General features: G+C 36.6%; 1 protein-coding gene across 17 annotated transcripts in view; it reads left to right on the top strand.

Moving 5' to 3' along the window:
• The window catches only part of NRXN1 (neurexin 1), a 1,221,129-nt gene that overhangs the window by 545,453 nt on the left and 658,889 nt on the right, over window positions 1–16,787 (top strand). For all 17 annotated transcript variants that reach the window (XM_061432330.1, XM_061432331.1, XM_061432328.1 and 14 more), the window contains one exon: window positions 11,700–12,083. In XM_061432330.1, the coding sequence (XP_061288314.1) occupies window positions 11,700–12,083 (384 nt within the window). The remainder of the gene's footprint in view (window positions 1–11,699; window positions 12,084–16,787) is intronic.

Raw genomic sequence — 16,787 nt, 5'->3', positions numbered from 1 at the left:
TTAATTTACAAAGTTCAGTGCTGAATGAGAAAAAGAGAGATGCCTTAAGAGAATATATTATTTGCAGTAAGAAAGAAGATAAACAAATGGTGGATTTCTGTTAGAATCCAGTGGAAATATTTAGTATGCTTGATGTTGGTGTTTTGATGCTAAAGTACTTTGATAATGATTTCAGGTTAGTGAAATGAAACAAACAATATAAAAGCCAATGTTCATTCACTAAACCAAATTCTGCCTTTACTAAATTGAAGGAAAAAAAAAAAAAAGAGCTCACATTATGTTGGCCTAGCTCAAGGGAGTTTAATGTAGTTTTAATAACTGCAGCTGTTAATATTTTATATATAGTATTTTAATTAAGTTCTATATTTGCACATTGGATTGGTTTGGTATAAAGCAGCTTTTAAAAGATTGAATGACTAGCTGTACTGGCTTTTATTTTACTTAAAGGATATTTCTGAGTTACGCTTGGTGAAATACTAAAATTTATAGCTCAGTTAAAACTAGGAAGTGGCTTCCCTCGTGGCTCAGATGGTAAACAATCTGCCTGCAGTGTAAGAGACCTGGATTTGATCCCTGGGCTGGGAAGATCCCCTGGAGAAGGGAATGGTGACCCACTCCGGTATTCTCACCTGGAGAATTCTATGGACAGAGGAGCCTGGTGGGCTACAGTCCACGAGGTCACAAAGAGTCAGACATGGCTGAGCAACTAACACTTTCACTTTTGAAACTAAGAAACATAGTATTTCAAGAAATAATTTGTTTCACCCATATTTCACATCAGCTATATTCAGAGGCTATATGAAAATTACTCTTAATATAATATGGGAAATGATCCTGATATGACAGGGCAATGTTGGCTGATTTCTGACACATGGACAATGACGGTCATAGCTATTGATTTGTCTGGGAACCTCTTTGGCTGAATATTTTAAAAGCATTTAATGAACCATATTATCTCTGTTATTAAAATAGAGGAATCCTGGGCCTAGGAATTATTCTTTCTCCTATTGACCATACTAAAATTAGTTGGCCAGCAGTCATGGTCATTAACTTGATGCTAATAATTCTTGGCTATCTTGTTCAGAGATTAAACCTATATTGGTAGATAGATTGAATTTTTGATATTCCCCAGTTTATAAGGGAAATCCATGTATAACAAGGACTATCTTATTTATATCCACAGGTCCTGGTGCTTCTATATGCAGTAACAGGTGCTCCATACACATTTGGTATAAGAAAAAGATAAAGAATTAAAACATGTAAATGACTCAGTGCCAACCCACCCCAATATTCTAAAAATAGTAACATCATTACACTTGAAAAGTAGTGGCACTCTTTTAGTTGTAAATGCAACTTCTTAAAGGAATTATGTTACTTCCTAAAAGCAGTTTACACAGTATACCAGGGTAACAGGTCTTCTTTTATGAATATGATGCCATCCTCCAAGTCAGGATGTCTGGGAAAAAAATGCAGTGGGGGAGTTAAACAACTGTTAGTTGATTGTGACAAACTTTTATGAGAACAGAACTGCTATTCCTGCTTATTCATGAGCTCCCTGTATCATGCTCATGTGAACATGTAGGCAGAAGGAGCATTCATCCTGAGGGAAGGTGTTCGCTTCTTTCTGAGGGCTAGAATATGCAGCCACAGTAATCACACTACTGACGAGGAAGACAGTCACTCAGGATGTCCATTTTTCTGGTTATTTGTCCTTCTGTCCTTCATTCACTAAGAGGTGGGTACATGAGCCCTTTGTCAAATGAGAAATACCACCTTCATCTGAATACTTTTCCAGAATTTTTCAGCACAATTAATTGTATTAGGTTATATGTCCTTCTTCCACTCCATAACTTGGGGAAAGAAAAACTTTTTCACTTCCAAACTTTGACTAACACTGATTTGCCACAGCTGTTCTCTCCGTACTTCTGTGGTTGCCTGCTTAGTCCATGACTGGTCACGCTGGGGACCAGCGGACTACGCGGACTAAGCCACAGGTGGCGTTTTCAGATCCTGCGCTAAATGGCAAAGGAGGAACCATACAAAATGCCGGCATGACTTGTGGGTCAGAGTGGATGATTTGAATGTCACAAAAGTGGATATGCTCAATATATAACATAATTACTTAACAGAGCAAGACTCCTAAGTTGCTGAGTTAATAAATATGATTGATGGGACTCATTACTCTGCAAAGTTTAAAGGATGAACAACTCAGTATTTTCTTACCAACCCTTCTTACCTTTTCTAGGGTTTCCCTTTGCCTTGCTTTTGCTCCCAAACTCAGTACAAAATCGCCTCCCAAGTATTTAACTAAAGGATGAATTGAGCTAAAATTAAGAAGAACTTAATGAGTGTTTTCTTGGGGCAGATATATCGTTTAAATTTGCATTAAGCTCTTTGAGTCAAGAGTATCCTCTCAAGTATTTTTAATAGTAAACTGCCAGTCATTTTTTTCTTATTTTTGCAAGCCATCATTGCACACTGAAATCAAAGAGAAAACTCATTATTCTCGTCAAATTCTGCTTGTGTACAGCAGGGTATAGCAGATTGTATCAGCAGTTATTCATGGGTAAGCCTACATTTAACAGTTAAGAAGCCATTGAGAGTTGAATCGAAGTCACAGACTTCCAGTTTAAGAACTAGAAATTACAGAGGGAAAAGCACAAGGCTCTCTCCAGAGCACATAATTAGAGGTTTATAGTAATCACTGTTTGATGTGAACAGCAGTTTCTAGCTATCTATTACCAGCACTGATTTCTGTGTATACCATTCATGAATCACCCCTCTTACACATTTCTACTTGAACAACCATTAGAGGATTTCTCTGTTTAGGTCTTCATTTGAATTTGCCCTCTGACTATAAACATTCCTCCCATGCCTCTATCTAGTAGCCTGTTGCATACATTTGAAATAACATTAAGTGAATGTATAATGCTTTATTTTGTACCCATGTCCATTAAACACCACTACCCATCCATGGGAAGACTAAAATACCTTATCAATAATTAATCAATTATTTGACAATCCTAATGACTAGATGGAGTCAATGTTGCATATGAAAATGTTTTGAATGGGGAGAGGAGGAGTCAATGTTGCATATGAAAATGTTTTGAATGGGGAGAGGAAGAAAGGCAAAGATGAGTTTCTTCTCTAAAATACATTCAGAATAAATAAATGAATATAAGGATCAATTTAATTAAATGTAAAATACAGACATGTCATGAATTAAGCAAGTGCATATACAAACACACATAGCAGTTTTCAGTTTAAAACATTTTCATTTTTGCATATCTTCCTCTATTTTTTGTTAACAGGTACATATATTTTATACAGTTGCAATTAAAGTACAGACTTACTTTTTCAGGCTATTTGTTTAATATAATATCATGAAGTCTTTTTTAACTGAAAAATATCTAAAGTAACAACACTTATTCTGTGGGAATTATGGAAACAGCATCTAAGAATCAGAGCAGAGTGTGCAGAGGCACCTTCACCAAGCTTCCTGGGCTGTAGGATTCAAATGTATCAATGTTTATAGTGTCTGTAGGAAAGAAAGTCATGGAGGCAAACATAGGCAGTACCCATCTAAGCACTGCCCGAGGGACTTGACTACTCCACCCCACTACAGAGACAGAGGCAGGTCATCTTACCTGAGATAAGGGAAGGTGTCAAACCACCCTAGGCTAAAGTTATTAAAACTCCCATCATAAATGAATCAATACACACTTGGATTATAAATCAGCATCTCTGAGGAAACATTTCATATCATGTGATGGCTAATCTCTCATCAGAGTTAGTAACTTGGCATTCTTATTTTATACATTGGTCTTGGGAGTTGGTTGACTGATCTGTATGCATAAAGATATAATATGAAGACTTTCATTATAATTTAGTTTAAAACAGTGAATTAAAAAAAAATAAAGTTAAATTGTTCATCAGCAGAGCACAAACTCAGAGAGGTGGAACCTCTCTTTCTAAATGTACTAAATCTTTCTAGCCTACTCTTTGAGGGCAGACGCTGGACCTTGGTGTCAGGTGCCTCCTCAAGATGTGAATATTTGGCAAAAACCACCACGATATTGTAAAGTAATTAGCCTCCAATTAAAATTTTACAAAAAGGAAAAGAAAAGTGTGGGGGAGCACCAAAAAAAAAAAAAAAGAAATAGGTATTTAACTGACCACACACAGCCATAGTGGCTGTCACTATGGAGTGCTGAGCAGAAATCTGTGGAAATTCTAGAAAATAATATTTTAATTGCTGTGATCTATGTCACTTGATTGATATTTACAACTTCCTAGCATTGTGTATGATCATTTTAAAAATTCATATATATAAATATACTGTTATGAGTATATATGTTTGTATATGTGCCTGTGCTTAATTCATGACATATCTGAAACATATAAATATGTACTGTTAGTGAAAAAGTTTAATCAGTTCATAAAATACCTAAGTGAAAAGTTTTTATTTTCTACACACTTCCATAATGAATTCAGCCTCCACTTCCATTGGTAAAAGAATTTGTTGTTGAAAAATTCCAAATATTTTCCTAGGCACCAACATATCTATAAATATAATTACACATATAAAATAAATGTAGAGCTTCTTTTTTACATAAAGGTTACTCTTTAAATTATTGGGTGACTTAAAAATATTAACTTTTTTTTTAGGCCATCCTTTATAGTGATATCATATATCTCTAGTTTAAAGATATCAATGGTTACTTATTCCTCTATTATAATATTCCTCTGTTGATAGAGGAATATCAAACTTTTAAATGTTACTTCAAGATTTATTTTTTTCATAAATCTTTTAATTTCTGAAATTCCCAGCTCACAGAGGACATTTAACTTTTTTAAAAAGCCAGTTTTAAACTAATTTATAATTAAAGTCTTTATATTATATCTTTATCCATATTGATCAGAATTTCTGTAGGATAGATTATGGGAACTGGAATTGCTGTGTTAACTACATTTTTAAAGATAATCAAAGGTTATTTTACTACAAGCTGTTTCAGTCTACACTCTTTAAAAAAACTACTTATTTTTGGCTCTGCTGGGTCTTGGTTGCTGGCTTTCTGTAGTTGCAGAGAGCGGGAGCTATTCTCTACTTGTAGGGTATGGGCTTCTCATTGGAATGGCTTCTTTTGTTGCATAGTATGGGCTTTAAAGCATGAGGGCTTCAGTAGTTGTGAGGCATGAGCTCAGTAGTTGCAGTGTGTGGGCTCCAGAGTGTCAGGGCTTCAGTCATTGTGGAACACAGGCTTAGTTGCTCTGTGACATGTGGAATCTTCCCAGATCAGAGATCGAACCTGTGTCTCCTGCATTGGCAGGTAAATACTTAACTACTTGACCACCAGAGAAGTCCCAGTCTACACTCTTATCTGCAAGTGTATGAGCTGCCCTTTTCTCCTTTCTCTTGGCTTTTACTAAGAAATATCTAACTTTTAAGTGTTGCTTCAAGATTTATTTTTTCATTTATCTGTTTAATTTCTGAAATTCCCAGCTCACAGTAATCCAAGTAAACAAGAAATACATAGTAATAACCAGAAAACAGAATATTAAGATTATATTTTTGTTTTGTTTTCAAGCAAAATTAATTTTAGTTTTTATTTTAAAACTAATACATGAAGTTGTTTTTTAAAAGACTTAGAAAACTAAAACGAAAGAAAGAATAAAGAAAGAAAAGAGAAAGCAAGAAAACTATCCATTTATGATTGTACTACTTCAAAACTCCCATCGTTAATATTTTGGTATTTTTACTATCTATTTATGGGAATCATGTATTTTTCATTTTGCATCACACACTGAAATCAGTGCTTCATTCTGTTTTTATCACTTGTATTATGCCTTTTTACCGAGTTTGGTTTTGTTAATAGGATACTAAATTTGACAAGTAAGTGTATAAGTTTGTGGAACCTGATTTTCTTCAGGAATGAGGGGTGAAACAGAATTGTTGTTGCTTAGTCAACAAGTCCTGTCCAGCTCTTTTGTGACCCTGTGGACTACAACCCTACATGCTCCTCTGTCCACGGGATTTCCCAGGCAATAATACTGGAGTGGGTTGTCATTTCCTTCTCCAAGGGATCTTTCTGACCCAGGGATCAAACCCACGTCTCCTGCATTGGCAGGCAGATTCTTTACTACTGAGCCACTTGGGCTTCCCTCGAAGCAGAGTTACAGATAGATTTTAATTTATATTCAACTAAAAAAATATTTTAAACAGTAATTACAAAAATTTTACTCACTGAAGAATTTTAGTAACCATCCAGGCAAGTCGTTTATTTTGCATAAGAGTCACATTGAAGCTTAATAAATCTGTTATTTGACTAAGCTCCTGAGCTAGTTAGTTGCAAAGCTAGAACATGAAAATTGGTTTCCTTCAACCAGGTAAAATCATTTCCCATTAGAACACACTTTCTATTCCCTTATTTCTCAATCACTTAAACTTTTGCAGTAATTTAAAACTTGAAACCAAATTAACTTGTTTTAAATCTCACCTTTGCTTCATGTGTCTTTTCACCCTCTAAGCTAATTGGGAAATAGAATAGCCAGGAAGAACTGGATGAGAAAAAGTGTAGAAACTAACAATTTATAAATACCAGACCAAAACATGAAGGTAATTTCCATTTTTATAGCTAAGTTTTCCCCTATGTATATTCTTACGTTAAGATGAATTTATATTATTTATGCTTATGGATATTTTTAAATATTGCCTAATCTATTTAGTTTATTACTTTTGTTTTACCTCTTGCACATACCATGAAAACAACTAGATTTAAATGTTAATATAAGTTAACGTGGGCTCCTCGCAGGGGGCTCAGTGATAAAGAATCTTTCTGCCAAGGCAGAAGATGTGGGTTTGATCCATGAGTCAGGAACACCCCCTGGAGAAGGAAATGGCAACCCACTCCAGTATTCTTGCCTGGGTATTCCCATGGACAGAAGAGCCTTAAGGGCTACAGTTCATGGGGGTCTCAAAGAGTTAGACGCAACTAAGCTACTGAGCACACACGCAAGTTAATGTGATTTCTATATTAAGATGTTAAAAGTCCTATGTACACAAATACCTTTGTTTTCAGCTGAAATTTCATTTCTTTAAAAGTAAAATAGCACAGCAAGGTACTTCGGATTCTTAAATATTGAAGCATGAAACACCCATCCAAGTAAGTCCCCAAGTATGACTGCCATCTACATATTATAGCAGCTCAGATATAACACTGTTTACATAAAATGTTTTATTTGCCAGAAACTTCACATGTAATTATAGTAGAAGAAGGTAAAATGTGTGAAATAATCAAGCTGTTTCAAAGAGAACATGCCAGTATTTGTCATTCCTGGAAAAATGATAGAGGGATAATCCAATAGCACACTCAGATTTCTGTTTTCTTTTAAGTATTTATTTACATATAATCAAACCTCAACCTTTGGAAATGCTTAATTTCTATTGATATATACAACTGCGGCAACCACTCATGGCCTTTAATTATCAATGAATAAGAATTAAATATTAATTTCATACTTTTTTGGTGATCATTGACTTTATAATTCAATTATAGGCACCTGAGAACGTTAATACTGAAATTTCAGTGTTCTCCTATGTAAGTGTTAAGTTGACTTGACGGAATTTGGAAATTCCATCATGAGTTTTTTTGCTTAGGTAAAAAGGTCCCTTGATTCATGTCAATAATAAAATCATTAAGGAACTAGGGATTCAAATCCTTTACCAGAAACAGATGTGTTTCAGGACAGTTATGCGTGGGAAGCCTAAAATATCAATCTCTATTTTGAGTTTGACTAATTAATAAAATATTGGTATTATTTTAAATAAATTCTTACTCTTTGAATCTTCAAAACATAAAAATAATAATTACTGTTCCCTCTCAAGTCCTACCCTTTTCCTTTTTTTTTTTTTTTTTTTTTGCCATACCTTTTACAAAGATCTTCTAACATACAAGTGAATTGACAAAGCATGTAAAGCATGTAGGTGATTTTGGGTCACAGTCATTTCATTCTGTTTGTAAACTATTTCAGTGAATAATATCTAATACATGCATTTGTTCATGGAGACTCCATACCTTGAAACTGGGGCTAAATGAAAGTTTTTATTTTCTTGGATTATATTTGATGTGAAGGTAGGATCCTATTCTTTTGCTTCTTCTCTGCCTTTCATTATTCTTCTTCCCATGAGAAGTCTCAGACTGTCTCTCTAAGGGATAATAAGGAGAAGAGCAATCTTACTCTTTATGATAGTAACTTCTTAGTGTTTTTTGAACATAGAATACAACCTGTCAGTTAGTTCTGAAATGAGTTTGGTGGGTCATGTCTAGCATTTGTATTAATATACTTATAAGAAAACATTATCAGAGTGTCTCAGAAGTAGTAGAGAGATTTTCCTGTTAAACAGATATTTAAATGTGTGAATATATGTGTGTGTATGTGTATGCGTGCACTGGGCTGCATGAAAACTATGGTTTAACTTTAGTTGTGATCAGAAAACTCTACTCTAATCTCAAAGTTATAGTGAATATCTTACTCTGGCCACAGCAAGAATATCCATAGAGACATAATCTTTGGTCACTCAATCGTGTTCGACTCTTTGTGACCCTTTGGACTATAGCCTGCCAGGGTCCTCTGTCCATGAGATTTCCCAGGCAAGAATACTGGAGTGGGTTGCCATTTCCTCCTCCAGGGAATCTTCCTGACCCAAGGATTGAACCCACGTCTCTTGTATCACCTGCATTACAGGCAGACTCTTTAGCAGCTGAGCCATACTGGAATGGGTCATAGAGAAATATCTGAACGTAAATACTTTGTTCAGAGCAGGCACTTATGCACCATAGTTAGAAGACCTAGTCACTCCATTCTGTCAGACAAACTCTTCATGGATGATTATCTGAAATACTTGGCAGCAGATTTGCCCCAAGAGGGTAGACATACTGAAGACAGAAACCCCAGAGTGTACTGAACTCTGCAAACTACGCAGAGGAGACCGATTGAAGTGTTTTGCAAGCCACTGGATTTCCTCATCTCAGGAATCCTCCAAACATCCTCATCCTTAGTGTCAGAATCATAACACCACGAATGAGGACAAGAGAGTTTTTCACAGTGTTTTCCCAGTCCTGAGCTAAATCAAACTTATTCCATGAATAAAAAGGCGTATGGGGAAAATTGGATATTTTAAAAATATCCCCAGTCTGGGGATACAAGATATCCCCAGTCTTGTAAAACTTACTCTGTGTCTCCTAACAGTTGTGTCTCAATAATATGTATTAATTTCCAGGAAGTCTTGAACTAATTAAAAATAGGGGCTGGCACCTCTCTCTCTTTTATCTTAAAAACCTAAGTCATTGTTTTCCTTGCATACAAAACTTTGCTTTCAATGTATGCTGTTTTTTTTTTTTTATGTCCACTTTTCCTTTTATCATTAATACTTAACTCTCATCATTTTCTAACTTACTTTAGCTGCTGCAGTGATTAGGGATCATGTCTTAATTTACTTCTTAGGGCATTTTGGACAGTTAAAAATGCATGTGGTGAAATTCTGTTTAGAACAGTGTCACCATTCTCTCAGAATTATATATTTTATTTCCCCTAAATGATTTTTAAAATATCTTTCTAAGTAGGATTTTCTGCTCTGTGTATTTCTAATGAATTTTCTTCTAGACACCTGCATAAACGTGAACAGTAAATGAGTACTTGGCCATTTTCCTCTTTTGCTGCCTCCAAAATCCCTATTATACTCCCCTCTTTGAAAGGCCAAAATAGCAATGCCTCCGAGTGTTTCTCCCCTAGGAGCCTTTTCCGTTTCTTTCTGTGGAAGTCTAGAGAGACAAATGCACTCTTAATGACTTGGCCTGCTGCACAGTCTCTGTCGGCAGCTTCCATTGCCCTTCTCCCTCACAAAGACAGATCCCATTACGCTGCTCACACTGGGGAGTGCGCCTCTGCTGGGATTTGAGGGTCTCCTGGGCACAGTGCAGGCCCCACAGCCCTGTGTGCTTAGATGCAGGTTCCACATTCACCGCAGGCTGTATGTAGTTCCCTTTGGAGCGGGCCTCAGCTCAACATCTTCCTACTCTCCTGCTTCTCAGTGGTGAAGAACCCGCCTGCCAATGCAGGAGACATAAGAGATGCAGGTTCGATCCCGGGCCGGGAAGATCCCCTAGAGGAGGGCATGGCAACCCACTCCAGTATTCTTGCCTGGGAAATCCCATGGACAGAGGAGGCTGGTGGGCTACAGTCCACGGGGTCACAGAGAGTCAGATGTGGCTAAGGCGACTTAGCACGCACACTTACCCTCTACACACATTACCTTTTTCTTTTCTGTCCCCACATTTAGTACCCCATCTTCTGTCTTCAGGCATCTCCTGTGTGTCTACATCCTAAATGCCTGAGTCTTCTAATACACTTTTCTCTTGTTAGACTCTTTCTAGTCTGATTTATGGTCTAGACCTAAGAAAGAAATCTGGAATAATCTGGAAATGGGTCAGTGTGGTGTCCATTTCGGGTATCATACCTGCATTTTTGCAAAGATCTTTCTGGAAATAGAATATTAATGGATTGTTGAGTAATCTGGCGGTACACTGGGGAAGTTTTAATCAGGAAAATGCCTTCTATCTTTCCTATTCTTTTAATGGATTCCATAAATATATATTTTTTTCTGTGATCTTCGAGTAATCCCATATAAATGTCTACCTCTTAATCCCATGTTTAAGACTAGGGTTTCCATATATTTATAAACTAATAGAGTAATTTTCTCCTCACACTGTAGTGAGGAAGAAAAAAAATGACTTAATTTAAATACGAAACTAGTTTGGTTTAAAGGAAAAAATAAACACCTAACTTGACTTGTGATGAATCATATTACACACATTTATGTAGTGCTTACTACAAACCAGACATTTTACTTGTATTATTTTGTTTAACATTCATATGAGGTAGGTCATATTAGTATGCCCATATTATGGATGAGTAACTGAGGCCACAAGGGCTAATCAAGATTCATACAGCTAAGTGTGATGAAGTCAGGTTTCGCTATAATCTGTCAACATATTGTAGTCTATAAAAAAAACAATGAAGTCTATTACAGATGGGGACACAGCACAAGCTTTCATTGATTTGCAGATGTATACCAGCTTTGCAAATGAACACTAACCAAAGAGAGCCTGGCTTTTATTACAGGGAGTGATATAGAATGCCAATTTTTCCCTCTTTCTTTCTCTCCCTCTCCCTCACCATCTCCCCACAAGCACCCCCTTATCCGCTCTCCCTCCCCTCTCTTCCTCTCTTGCAATCTTGGCTGACCTGTTAGAGAGTGATAAGTATGCCATTTTCTCTTCCCTCGTTCTCTCCCGCTTTCCCTCCCTCCCCTTTTCTGCCTTCCTTCCTGCCTTCTTTTCCTTCTTTTTTCCCCCTAAATTCTTGGAGGCTGACAAAAGTCCTTCTTGCCTGTATACTTTGGTTTTCATTCCCAAAGTGAAATAACAACCATTTTAATGACAGTCTGCCTTATTCTTCAAGTTCCTTGATTCCTCAGGTTTCTATTCATTTCCCTGGGAAGTACACCAGGAATAGGAAGAAAAATAAGAAATGTCTGCCCTCAAGGGGTTCACCCTCAGGCAGATGGCGGAAAGAAAGGGTGATGTTCAGAAGAGGTTACCTTCTGTAAAGACCCGTGTGCTCTCTTGTCTTTGCACCAGGTACCATTTCTGTCAACACGCTGCGCACGCCTTACACTGCTCCTGGCGAGAGTGAGATTCTGGACCTGGATGATGAGCTGTACCTGGGAGGCTTGCCAGAAAATAAGGCTGGCCTCGTCTTCCCCACCGAGGTGTGGACTGCGCTGCTCAACTACGGCTACGTGGGCTGCATACGAGATCTGTTCATTGATGGCCAGAGCAAAGACATCCGGCAAATGGCTGAAGTTCAAAGTACTGCTGGCGTGAAGCCCTCCTGCTCAAGAGAAACAGCAAAACCGTGCCTTAGCAACCCCTGCAAAAACAACGGCATGTGCAGGGATGGGTGGAACAGATATGTCTGCGATTGTTCCGGAACAGGCTATCTTGGCAGGTCCTGTGAGAGAGGTATGATTCCAAAATCCAAGCAGCAACTCCCCTGAGATGAAAAACGTATTGAGTGTGGACCTCACACCTTAAATGACCATTGAAATGTAATATGTGCTCTGGGGAAGTAAACTCTGCAAGCAGAGTGGCCACACGGATGCTTTACTGACAAGTCTGTATTGATTTTCAAAGGGCTTGGTTCTGGGAATGCACAGCCCTTTAAGTATATCACAGGAATACATAGTAAGGTCCTTTGCATCCTTGAGGGTATGGGTCTAAGATGTATCATAGACAATCACTGTCTCTTTTGCCCAGTTTTTAATTTCCAGACACTGGAAAGTAAAATAAAATAATAAAACGAATGAATCCAGCATACTTTTGGCATCCAGTGGTAATATGTAGGTCAAAAATAGCATTCAAAGCAAGCTAAGCTGTAAGTTGCAACTTCCCTGACACTGAGCCTGTTCATTTTACTTTAGTCGACCTTCTCAAGGTTGAAATTTGAAGAGTAAGGTGATTTTAAACCATTTAAGTTACACCAGTATTTTCAGAAATGCACCCTAATTTCAGAGACACTTACCTTGGTCTAATACCCAACTGATTACAGAAGGTTTCTTTACCAATTTGATATTTAGGCTTATTGTGTCTGGAAGCTCTGAATGGGTGCCTCCCTTTCCTTCTCTAGCAGAAGGCAAAGCTACATTTTTTTTTTTTTTCTTTTCTTCTCCCATTAGAAGGAGAATAAGGGTTAAAGGAAAAGTAAAGTGTGATAGCTGCCACTGCTCATCTAGAGACCAGTCAAAAGGAAGAAATAGCAGAACAAATAAGTCTAAGTACATTTTTTCATCGACTCAAGAGTTTCAAATAAATGCTTTAGTCACTATACTCATTGCCACTCATTTTCAACAATGGAACAAAAATCAATATGAAAAAATATTGACGAGTTATCCCATTGTCCTCTCATGTTCCAAATAACATTGCTCTCTTAGACATGTAGCCTAAAGGAACCTGCCATCTATTTTTCAAGCCGTACACATCTAGTCATTTTGCCTTTGCACTCCTGAAATAGTTTAATTTAGTTAAGCTGACTCTTTCTAGAGAAAAAGTGTTATTTTTTTTTTTTTTTTTGCAAAATCTAAAGTTGAAATGTGGCTTTGATTCTTTATGTTAATGAGAGGGTTCATCAGCTTATCAGTTCTATTGATAACATTAATCACTGTAACAATCAATAATCATAACCTAATAATCTAATGATGATCTTAAATTACCCAGCAAAATACTATCACTGTTCTGGATTTTATAATGAGATAGGTCTCTAGATAGATACATATTTTAATCACATAGATTCATTCATTCTCCTAGTACCTAATTGCAATTCCTGTGAATAGTCATTAGAGGTTAATTATTGTGCATAGTTTCATGTGTAAGGTGTATATTCTCTGTACATTTCCCCTTCCAATTTATTTGTTTGCATAGTACAGTTTTTAGAAATTGCCCAAAGGAGCCAACAACAACAAAGTGACAAAGCTTGGGAGATAAATTAGAGTTAAGTATGATGTGAGATTAGGAGACCTGTGTAATTTAAGACTCTGTTTTCATTTTAGTCACTCAGAGAGCTGTCACTTATTCCGATGCCTCCTACTTAAGTGAAGCTAGCAAAGGGTATAACTGAGCTATCACACAAATTACAAAAGCCTTCAGTTAAATATGCATGGTGTACCACCCTGTGGCAGTATTCCACTACTGCATATGGCAGAAATAAGAAGGGAGATTCTAGAGCTCCCTAAACCAGAATGAGGGAAAGGGGCTATTTATATGTTGCAATAATTAGAAGGAGGGGTGGCAAGCATATGCACATTTGCAAATGAGAATTTAATAGCAAGTTTCATCACTGGGTTTCAACATACATTTTTAACTGACAAGTGGCTGAAAATTTCTGCAGATTTCTTTGTCTCCAGGTTGGTTGTGTATTGGGGAGAGAAAATAGTCATTTTTGTGTGTTTTCTGTTTCTGGACTAACCAGTGTATTGTGAGAAGTCTTTGCTTTTCAGAATTAATTTTCTTGCTCACATTATGGCATCTCCCAAGAACAAGAGTGAAGTGGGATGCTTGTCATGTTCACTGCCACAGAATTTGGCTGCTGTCCAGTTCCCAGCTCTGCCCTAGTTCAGTCAACACAAGATCATGTCCAGCCTTCAGGGTTTCCAGTTCCAAAGAGAGTGCTTTGACTGTGGTTCTTCGCATATACTCTGATCACATAAGGCTGTTGATCACGCAAGAGTTGACTGACAGCTCTTGAAATTTTTTTAAAAAGGCATTTTCAAAGTTTCTGTTTTACAATCATTAAGCAATAAATGTTAATTTATAAAGAAGCATGTTCAAGTCCTCGACAGTGCTCATGGGGAATGCTGTTTCAATCACATTATAGGAAATCATTCTTCACTACGTAAGCAAAAGAGTTTATAAGAAAGATCAGAGTATTTGCTGACTTAGGCAAATAAGAAAATAGTATTTTGCTTGAATGTGTATTGATCCCATAAAGAAAAGTAGCATAGAAATCATATCCAATTGAATATAAATTAAATTCAGCACCTTCTCTCCTGCTTTACCTTTTATAAATTTATGGAGACTGGTCATACAGAAATTATTTTTGGTTGTATGTACATGGTATCATCAGAGGTCTACTTTTTACTTGTTTGTTAAAGCTCTACCAGATGGAGGGACAGATGTCAGAGCAATATAATTTGGCTCTCTGTCTGATTTTCATCGTTGATCACAATATGTGACTGCCTTTTGGCAAAACTGAGCACAGGTGTACACTTTAGACCGCAAGAAGGAATAACACAGAAAAGCAAATTTATCAAACTTAATGACAAGGGGGAAGGAGACAGAGGAGACAAAGTTGAAACTTTTTCTCCCTTGTTGGGAAGTGCTATATTGAAATTAGCTTCTTAAAGAATTCTTTTGTGTTCTAAGTGGTAAAGTAAGTTTACTAATGTTTAAAGAATGCTGCCAAATAGCGTAACCTTCAAATGTCAGAATGTTGTTTACCATTTATTTGGCAGCTCTCAACTACAGCCTTGTACATTTTCCATTTCTTGTCTAATTAAACGTTAACTCTAATTATGAGGAATCATTTAGGCATTCATTTGTCATTTATCAACAGGTTATTTTCACATTGAGAATTGTTTAAAATGGCACTCAGAGGCAGTCGAGTTTTATTACTTTACTGTTATTTCATTCCTGCAGCTTTTCAGAGATTAAAGGCCAATGATACTTATTTTCTTTTTTACTTTGGATTGTATTTTATGCAATATTTATAATCCTTTGTCAGTCATCTGTATTTCTAAAAGAATGTTCCCTCTACTTAATTTTTAATCAAATTAAGCTATATTTCATACAAGAATGAAATAATTTTAAAAAATGATAGTTGAATAATAGAGAATAGATTTACAGATTAAATAAGAGAAAACTAAAAATATTTTAGCCCTTCTATCTACATAATACCAAAGTAACTGAACGATTGATAATGGCTTTTAAATTTTTATTCAGATATATGTTGCTTTATAGATAGGGACAGTGATTGGCTATAAATTAGGAAGGGGTATGGTACAGATCAAGTGTCTTTAAGATTATACTAGAAGCAGTTTTTTGGTTTTTTTTTTTCTTACTGTTTATTGCAACTTTACAGTCATGCGTTATTTTTTGAGCAAATCATATTAGATTTTCTTTAGGGAAACCTTATGTACTTGGATGCAATCTCAAAAATGACAGAATGATCTCTGTTCGTTTCCAAGGCAAACCATTCAATATCACAGTAATCCAAGTCTATGCCCCAACCAGTAATGCTGAAGAAGCTGAAGTTGAACGGTTCTATGAAGACCTACAAGACCTTTTAGAACTAACACCCAAAAAAGATGTCCTTTTCATTATAGGGGACTGGAATGCAAAAGTAGGAAGTCAAGAAACACCTGGAGTAACAGGCAAATTTGGCCTTGGAATACCGAATGAAGCAGGGCAAAGACTAATAGAGTTTTGCCAAGAAAATGCACTGGTCATAACAAACACCCTCTTCCAACAACACAAGAGAAGACTCTATACATGGACATCACCAGATGGTCAACACTGAAATCAGATTGATTATATTCTTTGCAGCCAAAGATGGAGAAGCTCTATACAGTCAGCAAAAACAAGACCAGGAGCTGACTGTGGCTTAGACCATGAACTCCTTATTGCCAAATTCAGACTTAAATTGAAGAAAGTAGGGAAAACCACTAGACCATTCAGGTATGACCTAAATCAAATCCCTTATGATTATACAGTAGAAGTGAGAAATAGATTTAAGGGCCTAGATCTGATAGATAGAGTGCCTGATGAACTATGGAATGAGGTTCGTGGCATTATACAGGAGACAGGGATCAAGACCATTCCCATAGAAAAGAAATGCAAAAAAGCAAAATGGCTGTCTGGGGAGGCCTTACAAATAGCTGTGAAAAGAAGAGAAGCGAAAAGCAAAGGAGAAAAGGAAAGACATAAACATCTGAATGCAGAGCTCCAAAGAATAGCAAGGAGAGATAAGAAAGCCTTCTTCAGCAATCAATGCAAAGAAATAGAGGAAAACAACAGAATGGGAAAGACTAGGGATCTCTTCAAGAAAATTAGAGATACCAAAGGAATATTTCATGCAAAGATGAGCTCGATAAAGGACAGAAATGGTATGGACCT

This window comes from Bos javanicus, chromosome 11 (genome assembly GCF_032452875.1).
Source record: "Bos javanicus breed banteng chromosome 11, ARS-OSU_banteng_1.0, whole genome shotgun sequence".
Taxonomy (NCBI): domain Eukaryota; kingdom Metazoa; phylum Chordata; class Mammalia; order Artiodactyla; family Bovidae; genus Bos; species Bos javanicus.
The sequence above is the reverse complement of the archived record's forward strand: the minus strand, read 5'-3'. Positions and strand labels throughout refer to the sequence as shown.